This window comes from Mercurialis annua, linkage group LG7 (assembly GCF_937616625.2).
Source record: "Mercurialis annua linkage group LG7, ddMerAnnu1.2, whole genome shotgun sequence".
NCBI lineage: Eukaryota > Viridiplantae > Streptophyta > Magnoliopsida > Malpighiales > Euphorbiaceae > Mercurialis > Mercurialis annua.
Genome location: NC_065576.1, coordinates 40,901,883 through 40,916,008, shown reverse-complemented (window position 1 = coordinate 40,916,008; position 14,126 = coordinate 40,901,883). Strand labels below are relative to the sequence as shown.

The window sequence follows — 14,126 nt, the reverse complement described above, 5'->3', positions numbered from 1 at the left end:
TAAATAGACATAGATAATTAAGAACTTAGAGAAAAACGCCGTGAGAGCGGGTTGGAATTTAGGTAGTCATTGAGTTTGCTTCATAATTATAATTTGATTATTTAATTCAGTTTTAATATCGTGAGAGCGAGTTAATAATTGGTTAGTTAATTAGGTTGTGATTTTATTCGGATCTTTGAGGCTTGAGAGGGCGGGATTCGGTGCTTTAGAATAGCTCGATTCGCGATAAAATCACTAAGAAATCCTATTCCATAATTTTGCTTATTTATTTGGGATTATCAATCCTTGAACTTTTTAATCTTATTGTTTTAAACCCTATTTTATTATTTATTTTCAGTTTATATTAGTTTAATTAAATTACAAAACCCTATTGATTTTTCTAGCTAGCCGATTAAAGAATATTTGAAATTAGTGATTAAGTCCATTGTCTCTGTGGGATCGATACTTGGTCTTCCAAGTTATATTACTTTAGCGATATCGTACACTTGCGATTATTTGCCAACAAGTTTTTGGCGCCGTTGCCGGGGACAATTGCGTACTTAATAAATTAAGAGTATTATATTCTTTATTGTGTTAGCTTTTATTTTCTGTTTTTTATTTTTATTTTTTCGTGTTTATTGGATTTTACGTGGGGTGTTCTTGTTTTTGGGTGTGCAGGAAATTTGATAGTTGTTGGTTTATCCTCAATTTGTTTTTGGTGTACCTATTTTGGAAAGAGTAATGGCATGGAATCAAAATTATATGCAGTACCAAAATTTTCAGTATAATTGTGAAATTTGTGGGGATTTTGGTCATACTCGAGTTGACTGTCATGTACTCTATCCAGATTGGAATGGACATGCCAACTATATGGGTGATCAATGGCAAGCTAGTGAAACTTATGGTTGGAACGATACTTGGGAGAACTTCAATGAAAATTTGAACTTTAATTCAAGTTATCACCCACATAAAAACGAATGGGATTTCAATTCCAACTTTGATAATGAATCACAACAATCACCGGATTTTCAGCAAAATTGGAATGTGGATGAAGGAAGCAAGATTGACGAATTCATTGAGGAGATGAGAACCGGTTTCCAAAATCAAGCCGCGGTCAACCACCGTCTTGAGACACAAATTTCTCAATTGGCTATTTTGATTCAAAATATAGCTCAAGATGGTCTACCATCTACAACAGAATCAAATCTAAAAGAGCAAGTAAAAGTAATTGAGCTTCGAAGCGGAAAATCACTTGACAATCCGCATGTTACGGAGGTGGTTCAAGTTGACGATGTGCCGATCAATAGTGAGGATGAGATGGCTGAAATTCCATATGTCAATGCTTTAGTTGGACATCATCCAACAAAGGTACATGTAGATGTCGAAAAAGAACAGTGTGAGGATGGTGAACTTGAAACTCCGATTTTCCACCCAATTACAACATTCATGAGCTTAAATAATGAAAGTGGAGAGCAATTTGGTATTACAGTACTCTACGAGGAATTCAATAAAACCTTTGATTTCAAAGATCCATTCTTAGAAGGGTTTGATTCCGAGTATGATGGAAATAATACTAAACATATGAATATGCTTCATACTCCTCATGTTCTCTACTATAGAGTACAAGCATACTCTATATCATCCGAGTTTTTCTTGAAGGAGCCAACAAGGAAAAAGAGGAAGAAAATGCTACCAAGACGGCTTCCTCATGTTAGGTTGTATTTTTAGCAACCTTACGCGAAGAGTCAAGCTTTAGACTCTAACTAAAGCGCACTTGGGAGGCAATCCCAAGAGGTATTATTTTTCTTTCATCTTACACTCATGTTTTTCAATTTTTTTTTTATTTCATTACACTGAGGACATTGCATGAAATAGTGTGAGGATGGAGGAAAAACATATCGTTTAGTTAGGATTTTTATTTATTTATTATTGTTTGTTTATTTATGTTTTCTTAGGTTTAGTTTTTTTTTTTTATTATTATTGTTTTTCTTGTGTTTTTGTGTTTTAGTAGATAGTATTAGGGTGTTTTAGGATGTTAGTAGTTTATTTTAAATGCCTTGTATTGCTTTAAATCTTTGTCTTTCAATTATGAAAAAAGTGTTAGTTGGTTTGGTGTTATCTTTTAAATTTGTCAATTTTAGATTTCCCCAAATCAATGAATGTATAAACGCGATTTCTTAATTTGACAATTGATAAGCGATGCTTGTTTAATGACTTAATAATTCGTTGACATAATCCGATGAAATAAGGGTGAATTCAAAATTTAGACTTGTTCAAATCGTTGAAACATAATTGAATAACTTGATGCGGATTCATGACATGTCGATTGTTTATTTGTATAGTCGTTTTCAAACTTTTGGCATAAGTAGCATAATTCTTGTAGGAATTGAGTTTATGGCATGACACTACACACTTTTGAGAGTTTTGAGCTTAATTTCCTTGTTGTGAGTGTTGATTTCGTGTTTTATTCCTAGAACTTGCTCGGTGTCCGTTCAAAGTTACACGATTGAGTTTTCAACAATTAAATGATTATGGCAATTAGGTATAACCTTTCTTTTAGACAACTTAAATAGACTACCCTTTATCCCCTAGATTACACCAATTTGAGCCTTAAGCCTTTTTATTGTTTTTACCATATTTTACCATTTACCGTTTTATGTTTTACCTCTATTGTTTACCTTATCAACTTGATATATTATTTGTTATGACTATGATGAATATAGGTGATTAATAACTCGAGATTAGTGAAAAGAGAAAGTGAACTACATTGTGCTTAAAAGATTAAGATTGCGCCTTGAAAAAAGATTGAAAGAAAAAAAAAAGAGTTAAAAAATTTGCAAGTAATAGCTAAAAAGAAGAAAAAAATTCTGAGATTGCAAAAAGCAATGAGTAGAGCGTAATTCAAAAAGAAAAGAAAGTTATAAGTTCACATAAACGCAAAACCGGAGTTAGATCAACCTAGAAGTTAATAGTAGTAATAAATAGTTTATTAAGTTGATAATTAGCCTTTGTTTAACCTTTTTACCTACCCTTTACCTTAGCCACATTACAACCCAATAAAAGACCATATGATTTTTGTTGATTACCGAATCAAGTAGCGGAGTCCGGGACTATGAACAAGCTTATGGTGAGTATTCATGTTTTCAATTGTGAGCTTTCTTTGTTATATACCCTATTTGTTGAAATATTGATGCCATTAGCTTAGTTTTTACTAAATTGTGCTATGATTTGCCTAAGTGAAAAATTGATTATTTTCCATGTCCCGCAAGTGATAGTGAAGCTTGAAGTGTGATTCAATTTGACCTTGTACTAATGAGTTAGTAACCGTTGTTATATTGAATTATGTCATAAAATTATTATTGTTATTTGATTGCATCATTATTTAGTTGTCGGTTTTAGAAGGTTGTTTTTCATATTATTCATAGGGTCGGGGATTTCTTTGATTGATTTATTGTTAAGTTATATGCTAAGGATTTCTAACATATTTTGTAGAGTAAGATTTATTTCTTGCTTGAGGACAAGCAAAGGTTAAGTGTGAGGAGGTTTGATAGGAGTATTTTACTCCTATATTTAGGGTCGATTTTACTCGGTTTTCATCATGTGTAGTATTGTTTTTATACATTATTTGGCGTTTTTACGTTTAATAGTGTTTGTTAGTGTTTCAGTGGAAATTAGGTGAAAAACGACTATTTAGGGCAAATTTATGGTGGATTGCGTGTACGAGTAAAAGCGTAGCTTGCGGACGAAGAAATTGAAGATTCACGAACGCGATTGAGAAAAATGGGTTGTTCCCGTTCGAAACAAAGGTTTCACGAACGGGAACCATGCAGAATGAGCATGAGTCTCGAACGAGAAGGCCTTGTCTCGTTCGGGACTCAAGAAGAAATCAACATCTCAAAGCTCTCGGTTTAAGTTTTTTCGAACGTGAACGAGGCTTCCGTTCGGGAACCGTGTTAAAATTGGGCATGTCACGAACGGGACTATGGTTTCCCGAACGGGAAAGAAGAAAATTACGCGTGCAGCAGACTTTGAATTGGACTGAAATTCCTCCTCCAATTACAATTACAATTCCTATTACAAATTGATTTGTAATACGAATTAGAAGACTCCGGAACTTCTCCTACTATATAAAGACCTTGTACTAGACTCAATTTAATATGTAGAATAATTTAGAATACATTAGTTTTAATTATTTTCTCTTAGATTAGCGTTTTAGTTTTCTGTTTCTCAGCAGTTTATAAGTAGTTTATAATTAGTTTCTGCAAGACGATTGTTGAAGATTTCAAGCTTAATCAAGACGATTCTTTCCGAAATTGACAACTCCGGTATTTATTGTTCTAATTATGCTTTCTTCTTCATCATCCTTCTTGTTTTGTTTCAGTTTTATTATGAGTAACTAAAACCCTTGTTCAAGGGTTGATATGAACTTATAAATTGGTAATTACTTGGATTGGATGGATTAGTGTTAATTCGTGTCTTAATTATTAATCTTATTGCTTGGATTAAATTAGCTACTTAGTTCATGATTTTGTGTTTAATTAACTAATTGAGAGATTGTTAATTAAATAGACATAGATAATTAAGAACTTAGAGAAAAACGCCGTGAGAGCGGGTTGGAATTTAGGTAGTCATTGAGTTTGCTTCATAATTATAATTTGATTATTTAATTCAGTTTTAATATCGTGAGAGCGAGTTAATAATTGGTTAGTTAATTAGATTGTGATTTTATTCGGATCTTTGAGGCTTGAGAGGGCGGGATTCGGTGCTTTAGAATAGCTCGATTCGCGATAAAATCACTAAGAAATCCTATTCCATAATTTTGCTTATTTATTTGGGATTATCAATCCTTGAACTTTTTAATCTTATTGTTTTAAACCCTATTTTATTATTTATTTTCAGTTTATATTAGTTTAATTAAATTACAAAACCCTATTGATTTTTCTAGCTAGCCGATTAAAGAATATTTGAAATTAGTGATTAAGTCCATTGTCTCTGTGGGATCGATACTTGGTCTTCCAAGTTATATTACTTGAGCGATATCGTACACTTGCGATTATTTGCCAACACTACCATACTCTAATTTTTCAAACCCGCTAATTTTTTAAAAAAAAAATTAATTTATACCCTTTTTTTATTTTTCGTTTTTGTCTCTATCCCGAAAAGATACAATTGACAATTTAAATAATTTAAGGATTAAAATGCTAATAATCTAAATAGAAGGATTATACCATATTTTTTCTTATTTAAGAAAATACAAATAAATTCTCCAACTTAAAAAAAATTCAAATATATCATATAATTCATTATTTAAATATTTTATTAAAAAAATTAAATTATTTAAAAAAATATTTTTAACTTACCATCATACTCCTCTAATTTTTCAAACCTGTTAAGGAGGAGCTCTCCTTCTTCCATGGGAGGAAGGAGCAGATCTGCTCCTTCCTCCCAGCGGATCCGCCCCTTCCTCCATGGGAGGAAAGAACGAGATGTTCCTTACTTCCATGGAAGGAGGAGTTGAGCTGCTCCTCCTTTCGTGCTTCGGAGAGGAGCCCGATTTTTTTTTTTTTAAAATATAAATTATTTTAATTTTATGTAAATTTTAAATTTTTTACGATTTTAATTTAAAATAATTATATATCAATTAATATAAATTAAATATTTATTTTTTTTGAATTTTTTAGAGAAGAAGGTATTTTTGTACAATTAATAACATTAATATGTAATTAAAATAGTAGATAAATATGAAGGATTATTTTAGTCTTTTTTGCACATAAAAAAGAGATCAATTTAGTACTTCGGAGTAGAGATGAAAACGAAAAATCAAAAAAAGGGTACAAATGAATATTGTTCCTAGGTCAGGGTATAAATGAAAAAAATGTTAAAAGGTGGGGGTTTTTAAAATAATTAGGCCAAATAAAAATATAAATTATGGATTATTTGATCCAAAAATGAAGAGTTTTGGGGTTAGTTGCTCAAAAAAATATAAATTGAGTAAGATGACTCCGTGTCACAAGTTCAGGGGGCGTCATTTTTTTTTTGGTGACGAGGACTCACTCAGGGGGCGTCATTTTAGTTTAATTGAATATAATATTTTCAATTTTTATGTAAGTATAAAACAAAATTATAATATAAATAAATATAAAGCCGGGTTCATCTAATTTTATTTTTAATTAATTTAAAAATATTATTTCTAATTGATCAAAAAAATATTATTCTTAACCAAATATTAATAGTATTGTTTTTAATTAAACAAAATAACTGAAAGCAAATTATTTAATTTAAAGATCAGATTGTCTCTTTAATCATTCAATTTTTAGTTTAGGTTGGATTTCATTTAGTTTTTATAAAAATCCAAAATTAAAATAACTGGATAAGTTAAAGACATTTTTATATAATTATATTTAAATATATATATTCATTTTAATATACATAATCATTATTTTTTTCTTTCACTAGATTTAGGTTATTGGTTGTTTTTCAATTCAATTTGAAATGTTGATTCTATTCCATTTTTATTGTAAAGAAAAAGTTTCATTAATCAAACTGCAAATCAAGTTATCAACCATTGTATTTTGAAGAAACACTCTCCACGCACATAGAAAAATTATATACCGTATTAAAGGTCATCCTTACTAGAATACGAGCTATCATATTGACTCTCCTATTAGTATGAGAAAAGCCATTACACTTGCCAATCTCTATCAAACTAAAGTAATCTTATTTAATCATAAGGTATATTACTTGTTGGAGCCTTTGGAATCAGCGCAACAACTTCATGTTTAAAGACGAGAAATGTAGCTCAGATTCAGTTGTTCAAAAAATAACTGACAATGTGGAGTACACTAGCGAAGCTCATCGCGCTATGCCATTCTCGCCAATCCAGGGCTGCATAACAAGAAGGAACACTTGATAGGTTGGGTTCACCCTCCTTCCCAAGTGCTGAAGATCAACACTGATGGAGCAGTACGTTCGTTGGGTTTCAGTAGATTTATAAGTCATTATTCTGTACTCCAGGCAGAATTATGGGGAGTCCTCGACGGGCTGGAAATCACTTGCAACAAAGGCTTTAGGAATGTCATCCTCGAAATGCATAACAAGTTTGTTGTAGATGCACTCACTACGGACGGTTATCCTACAAATGATAACTCTAGCTTGTTGGATGCTATCAGAAACTTCTCGATTCAAGACTGGCAAATTCGTATTTTTCATATTCATCGAGAAGGTAACTGTTGTGCGGATCGTGTGGCTAACTGCGGTTCCGTCATGAAATGGACTGGTCATTTACGATAATATGCCTCGGGGAGTAGTCGACTACATTTTAGATGATTGCGGGTGTTTGTTTGTCCCGTATATCTAGATGGCTTTAGTTGTTTTTGGCCTTGGCTTTTTTTTTTGAACAGAATGATAATTTCATTAATCAAGAGATAAATCCATGTACAAAATATTGATGAGCTCAGGAGGAGGGTGGTTAAACCATCCTTCATTACATAAAATATAGGGGCATTTGCTAACCCATCTGCAGCAGCATTTTGTTCTCTATGAATGTGGGAGAAAGTACATGACTGAAAATTGGTAGCTAGATCCTTAATCTCCTCGATAATAGACTGAATATCCCACGGGACTTCTTCATTGGTGCGATTGCAACAGTTAATCACAACGGAAGAGTCAGATTCGCAATCCACCTTAGACCAAAGAAAGCAGTTTGCGCTTTTGACTGTGTCTCGGAGAGCCAGAGCTTCGGCTACAAGTGCAGACCGACAAAAATACTTAGTAGCTTTGCCATAATACTCTTTCACAGAATATAATGGGATTCAACTGGGTGCGAAATAAAAATCGAGTCTACTCGTGAATTATTTAAAATTGACTTAAAAATATTCAAAATTGATTCGATTAATATCGAGTTGATCTTAATTTTGAGCTATTCGGATTAATTATCGAACAGAATTTAAACTTTAAAATACTCGAGTCAACAAGATAGTGAGCTTAATCAAATTTTAATTAATTATACTTTATCCTTAACAATTATATATCTATAATATTATTTTTAATTTTTATATTAAAATTTAAATATAAATATTCATATAGATAATTGAGTCAAGTTCGTGTCTCAAATATTTTAACCATATACTTTAACGAGTTCGAGCTTGAACTCCTAAATTAAAAGTCAATCGAGGTTGAGTCAAATTTTAAATTTTAAATTTTAGACTCGAGTCGAATTCGAGCTTCTTAGTATTTCTAATCCACTTGACTTAGTTATACCCCTAGGTTCGACCTAAATTTCAAACTACATTATGACAAAACACATAAATGGATCCTTTTTTTTTAATTTTATAATTGAGTTCTCCAACTACACTTTTATTTAATTAAGTTCCCCAATTTTTCTAATTTTGAGGTAATGAAAATGATATTGAATTAGATATATTTGCAATGGAGAAAAGAAATTGAAATTAAAAAAAAAAGCTTAATGTCTTAAAAAAACCCTGACCTTTCATCCCCTTTTTAATCCTACTCTAACGTTGTAAATCAGTCAATTTTACCATATTTTGTATTTTTTTCATTTCAATTGTACCCTAAAACATAAAATTGACCTTTTTTATTTGGCAAAAATTCTCTAAATTGATTCTTTTTGTATTAAATTAACTTTTTATATTAAATTGACCATTTCTAAAGAATTCTTTTGAAATTTTGTCAAATAAATTAAGGTCAATTTTATGTTTCAAGGTACAATTAAAATAAAAAAAATACAAAATGGAATAAAATTGACAAATTTTCAACGTCAGAATAGGATTGAAAAGAAAATAAAAGGTCGGGATTTTTTTAAAACATTAAGCCAAAAAAAAGTTACAAAAATACAAAACAATTTGAATTTTTTTGCATGTATATAACTTTGACCATTATTTAACAAAAAAAGAATGATTTAATAAACTTTTTATGAATTGAGACAATTATACCAAAATCTCAATTCAATCAAAATTATAAAATTCTTTTATTCTTACTGAACAAAATAAATAAATCCATATAAACAATCAACGTTGCATCAGAGATACATTCAAAATATATTTGTCTACATTTTCAAAACTAATTGACCAGACTTTTAAAAATGGTTAAAAAATTATAAATATATAAAATCATTTTGCCTAATTAATATCTGATTTCACATCATCACCTGCAACATACGAAGCCAACATATCCTCCCATGCAAGACTAAAAAACAAGACCACAAGAAAGTTCAGTAATGATCTGAAACATTTGCATGAAAATGCTAAAATTCTCCTTTGTTATTTCTTCTTTAAAGGCTGAAACAAATAGACAACATCGTACTCACGGCATCATCGACTATAAACAACAGCAACCTGCAAACTGTTCCGGCAATAAACTGAGAAGCACCGATAGCTTGAAGCTACTGCAGGCAATTCCTATCAGTTGAAGTTTCTTTATGCCGCAGCGACTTCAACCATTTCCTGTTCAACTGTACTGGGCATAACTGGATAGTATATGTAGTGGAGTTCTCCAACATCATCACCAGATAGCTTCTTCCATCCATTTGGTCCAACATAATAAACTGATTCCAGATACATTTTTAATTTAGATTAGCTCATTAAACAGGCTGTATGCATGCAAATGCACAAAAAAGAGAAAAATTATACCGCTAGCAACTCCACCACTGGCTCCATCTCGGAATGTAGCGTGGTAAATAGCTCTTCTAGCCAACTCTGCAGCTTCTTCAACAGGCATATCAAAGTTGTACCTAAAGTATAATATTTTGGTCAACAAAAAGATTAACCACATCACCTCAAATTATAAGACGAGATTACGAATATCATTTTCAAAGCGGTGCTAGACTTTTGTTTGATAAAGCAACATTAGAAATTAATTCGTTTATATAAGATGAAAAAAGATTTATTCTAGACTTTATCTTGCCATTTTCAAATTTGTCATATATAGAACTTTTGTGTAGCCATCAGGAATCTCAAACAGCTCAAGCGGGCTCGTCAGTTATTTCATTGAGAAACAAGGACTAAATTAGAGGCTTGAATACTATTAGCCATGAAAAAGGCTCAAATCGCATACTATGAAAAACTCTAAGCACTCACCCACTATCTAGTACACCATAAGCATATGGGGAACCAGATCCAACAGAGAATCGTGTTCCTTTCAGCCTTCCTCCTTCACTGTCAACATAGTATAGTCCAGGACCCTACAGGAAGAAAACAGAGCTTATATATAACTAGCATTTGAGATACATCATTATAAAATAATATGTGCACTCATTACCGTTTCATCCCATCCAGCAATCATGGTGCCGACAGACAGACCCATCCCACGGTAGGAGTACAGTATGTTGGCCAGAAGCTTTGATGCTCCTGTGACGGAAATTCTACGTTTGTTTGCCAATTCATGAAGCCGACACTGAGTAATGTCAAGAATTATCAACACTTGTGTAACAGATGTCAATGAAAATCAAAGATATCCCAAAAAGGTTTTAAAGAAGAAGCATAAAGGGTAATGCCATAATCATCTATGCAACAGCTAGTAGCAAGCATGTGAAGACACCAAAGTACTTTGCATACCAGGTTATCAGCCAGCAAGTATCACATTTTCTCAAAAGAAACATTTTGATCTTAAGAAGGGACAGGAAAACGTAATCCTAAAAGCAACACTAACTCCTTCATCGACTAAACCGAGCAATATTTTAAAGGTTTTGGAAGCAGGCTTACACAATACACTGGGCAAAGCAGTTGTCTAAGGTCTAAAAATTGGCAAAATCACGTGAATGCTAGTGTACACAGTACACATCAGTTAGAAAACATGTATATTTTTGTCTTATGACTTCACAGATCACAGTGTAATCCTAAGTTCAAAACTGTTCAAGAAACAACTCTGGCCCAAGAGGTCTAGTGTGCTCTCAGTAGTGGTACTAAAGCCACATAAATAGGCATATAAATGATGACAATAACTCACCTTCACCATCTTGAAAATTATCCTTAAAACATGCAGCAGTTATACCGAAAAAACTAAACCTATCCAAGCAAAAATACAGTGACCACATCTGCAGTTGCCGCATAACGCAGAAAGCATACAACAAATAAGTTTTGGTTGAGAATATTAGCTACCACTTTAAGTGTAACAGAGTAATTTCTAAATATAACCTCTTCCTTTACTTTCTAATGTAGCCAACATGTACATAGCATAGGAAGACATAAGCAAAGCAAAGAAGTTAATTACCTTAATTCCCAGATTTCTGTGCCAAAACTGGCAGTCAGCAGCCCCACCCGCCATAGTACCAAGCATATACGGATTGATTTCGATAATTTTCTTCACCGACTGAGATGCTGAAGAAACAGGAAGATACTATAACAAAATGTAAAACAACAATTGATTATACGAAATTGCAGAACAAAAGGACGACATACAGATATAGCCGCCCATGCTAGCTCGAGAATCGGCAGCAACCATAACACCATGTTTAAAAATAAAAGCAAGTGTAGTTGTCCCCTTGGCATGCTTCAGCATCAGTTTAGCTTCACTCTGAAACCCATCAAACTAACAAAAACAAAATCCAATTCAGCTCAAACACATAAATTTTCTCAATCTCAAAAGATTAAAAAACTAAGACTCACATCAGTAGTAACCGGAAGCTCAAAAGATGGGGCAGCCGCAAACCCATTAACCATCTCATTACTGCTACCTCCAAAAAGTGCACTTGATTCAAATCCACTGGTATCAAGCTTCATGATTTAGTCCACTCTAATTATTTCAAAACCTAAAGTAAAAGCAAACCCTAAATCAAACATCTGATGGAAGAAAATGTTAAACCCTAAATCCTCAGTTCAAAACATGAAATCAAAAACTAACCTAAATGTAAAAATTAAAAACAAATAAACATGAGATTGCACATACCGTTGTGAAATTGGAGAAGAGATCGAGAATTAAATTAAAAGAGGAAATCAAGAATTGTATTTAGAGAAAATTAAGGTTACTTGTTCCCTGGGCAAGAGTTTTTGGACTTCGGCTTCACTTTTAAGCCTATGGACTTGGGCCCTTTCTTTGCTCGATCCAATGCTTCCATCTATAATTTCTTAAAAAAAATTAAAAAATTGTTTTTTTAGGGAAAAATGGTTTTAATTTTTTTTAAAATATGTCTTTAAAAATATCATCACTAGAAGCTTCATGTTTCACTTAGTAGCCGTTTGAATTGAGAGATTTTTGAGGAACAAAATTCATAAATTTTGCATTATCCACACCGATATCAAAATAGCACGACAATTTCCGGATTGTGAAAAATCCTTCATCTCTGAAAATCTACAATTAAAATCTCACCTCTTAAATTGGAAATTTGAAATTGATCATTTTTGTATGGATAATGGATTTTATTAAACTTTAATTATTTCTATAAATCCATAGTTTTTAAATTCAATATAAACAACGAAATGTATAAATCAATGTATTTCATATTTTATAAATTTTAAATCCATGACTTGTCCAAAATTTATAGATTTTAAAAACCTCAATTCAAATAATACCTTAATATCTACAATTTCTTTTACTTTGAACACTCTGCATTAACGTATGATATACCTTTTATGATCAAAGTTAAAAGTCTGAAAAGTAAATTTATGTTTTAGGTTTTTATGTAACCATGAAATTTCTAGATTAAAAGATATATTTAAAAGTTAAGAGATCTTTTTAGATTGTGATTTTATCAAAAAAAAATGCTATTTATAATTTTTTTAAAAACCCTCGATTCAAATAATACCTTAATATCTACAATTTTTTTTTACTTTGAACGCTATGCATAAGCGATACATTTATTAGGAATGTATAATATACCTTTTGTAAGCAAAGTTAAAAGTTTGAAAATTAAATTTATGTTTTAGTTTTTTAGGTAAATATGAAATTTCTAGGTTAAAAGATATACTTAAAAGTTAAGAGTTTTTTTTTTGTTGTGATTTTATCCAAAAAAAAATGCTATTTATAATTTTTTTAAAATTTTTCCGATAACAAACACACTACACGGGGTGGAACCGATATTTAAAATTACGTGATACTACAACACCTGAGCTGATCGTGTTATCATCTAAAAATATTAAAAAGTTGTTAATAAAGAGAATAATTGACACCCATTATATACAGTATAATTCACACACGTATTCATCTATTTTATTTGAAATTATAGTCAAGAAATCATGGATTGCACCTGAATATCTCAACTAGGTTAACACCCTCATAGCAAATGCATCATTTTCCTTGCTACCTATATTAATACAGAAAAAGAAAACCAAATTCGGGTACAAAACAAGTAAACAAACTAATTAAAACACCAATTTCAAAGAAGCTACTAACAAAATGAAGCTAATTCAATAATGAAAAGCTAAACTAAGACGGCACACATTAGCAATAGCAGTAGGCACCAACTGATGAAGAGCTGAACTTGCATGAACCATCAAATAATCATGCACTTCTCATAATAATACAACAGAGTCGTCGATTGAAGAAGAATAACACCATCAATGACAATAAAACAACACCAGAAGCAACAATAAACAACACAACACCACTAGTAAAAATAATCAGAGAACAACACCATCAGCAGAAAGTAATAGAAAACAACACAAACATCACCAATAACAACAGATAAGTTTGCAACAACTTGACGAGTAACGAAGCAGATCAACGAGATGGGTAGGTAAGCTCAAGAAAAATGCAGGACAATCTTGATTTTACTCGAGGTATCTCACCTGCTCGACGAGACCAACCACCTTCATCTATCTCCTCGAATGGCAAACCAAACCCAAAAAAACAATTTGCAGAAGCAAAACTCTAAATCTGTCCAAACCATAAACCACCATATATCCCATAAACATAATGATTTGTCACTTCAACACTTCCTATCCAACAAATGGAGAAGTTAGATTATTCGGAACCTTTCCTTTTTTTAAAAAATCTTTATACAGAGTTTTATTGCAAAAATTAGGGGGTGATTCCACCAAATCGAACCTTGAATGGAATGATGAGTCAGAATATTCGCCACTCCATTGCCTTATCTAAAAATATGAGGAACCAAAAAATAAATTTTATTGATGTACTTTAAACAAGCAATCCATTTCACTATTAACTTCCAGGGAATTTGCATGTCCTCTATCTTA

General features: G+C 31.7%; 1 protein-coding gene across 1 annotated transcript; it reads right to left on the bottom strand.

Moving 5' to 3' along the window:
* Positions 1–9,080: 9,080 nt before the first annotated feature.
* Positions 9,081–11,977, bottom strand: LOC126655764 (proteasome subunit beta type-5-like). Its single transcript, XM_050350057.2, has 8 exons — positions 11,881–11,977; positions 11,601–11,743; positions 11,394–11,523; positions 11,206–11,312; positions 10,255–10,389; positions 10,074–10,177; positions 9,627–9,727; positions 9,081–9,541 (listed from the first exon to the last, which is right to left on the bottom strand). The coding sequence occupies exons 2-8, from the start codon at positions 11,712–11,714 to the stop codon at positions 9,414–9,416; spliced, it is 819 nt and encodes a 272-aa protein (XP_050206014.1). The 5' UTR covers positions 11,715–11,743; positions 11,881–11,977; the 3' UTR covers positions 9,081–9,413.
* Positions 11,978–14,126: the final 2,149 nt, after the last annotated feature.

Coding starts and splice junctions, on each gene's coding strand:
- LOC126655764 (XM_050350057.2), bottom strand. CDS start 11,714: ATGAAGCTTGATACCAGTGGATTTGAATCAAGTGCACTTTTTGGAGGT. Junction 11,524..11,600: donor AGCTTCCGGTTACTACTGAT/GTGAGTCTTAGT, acceptor TGTTTTTGTTAG/TTTGATGGGTTTCAGAGTGA. Junction 9,728..10,073: donor TATGGTGTACTAGATAGTGG/GTGAGTGCTTAG, acceptor ATTATACTTTAG/GTACAACTTTGATATGCCTG.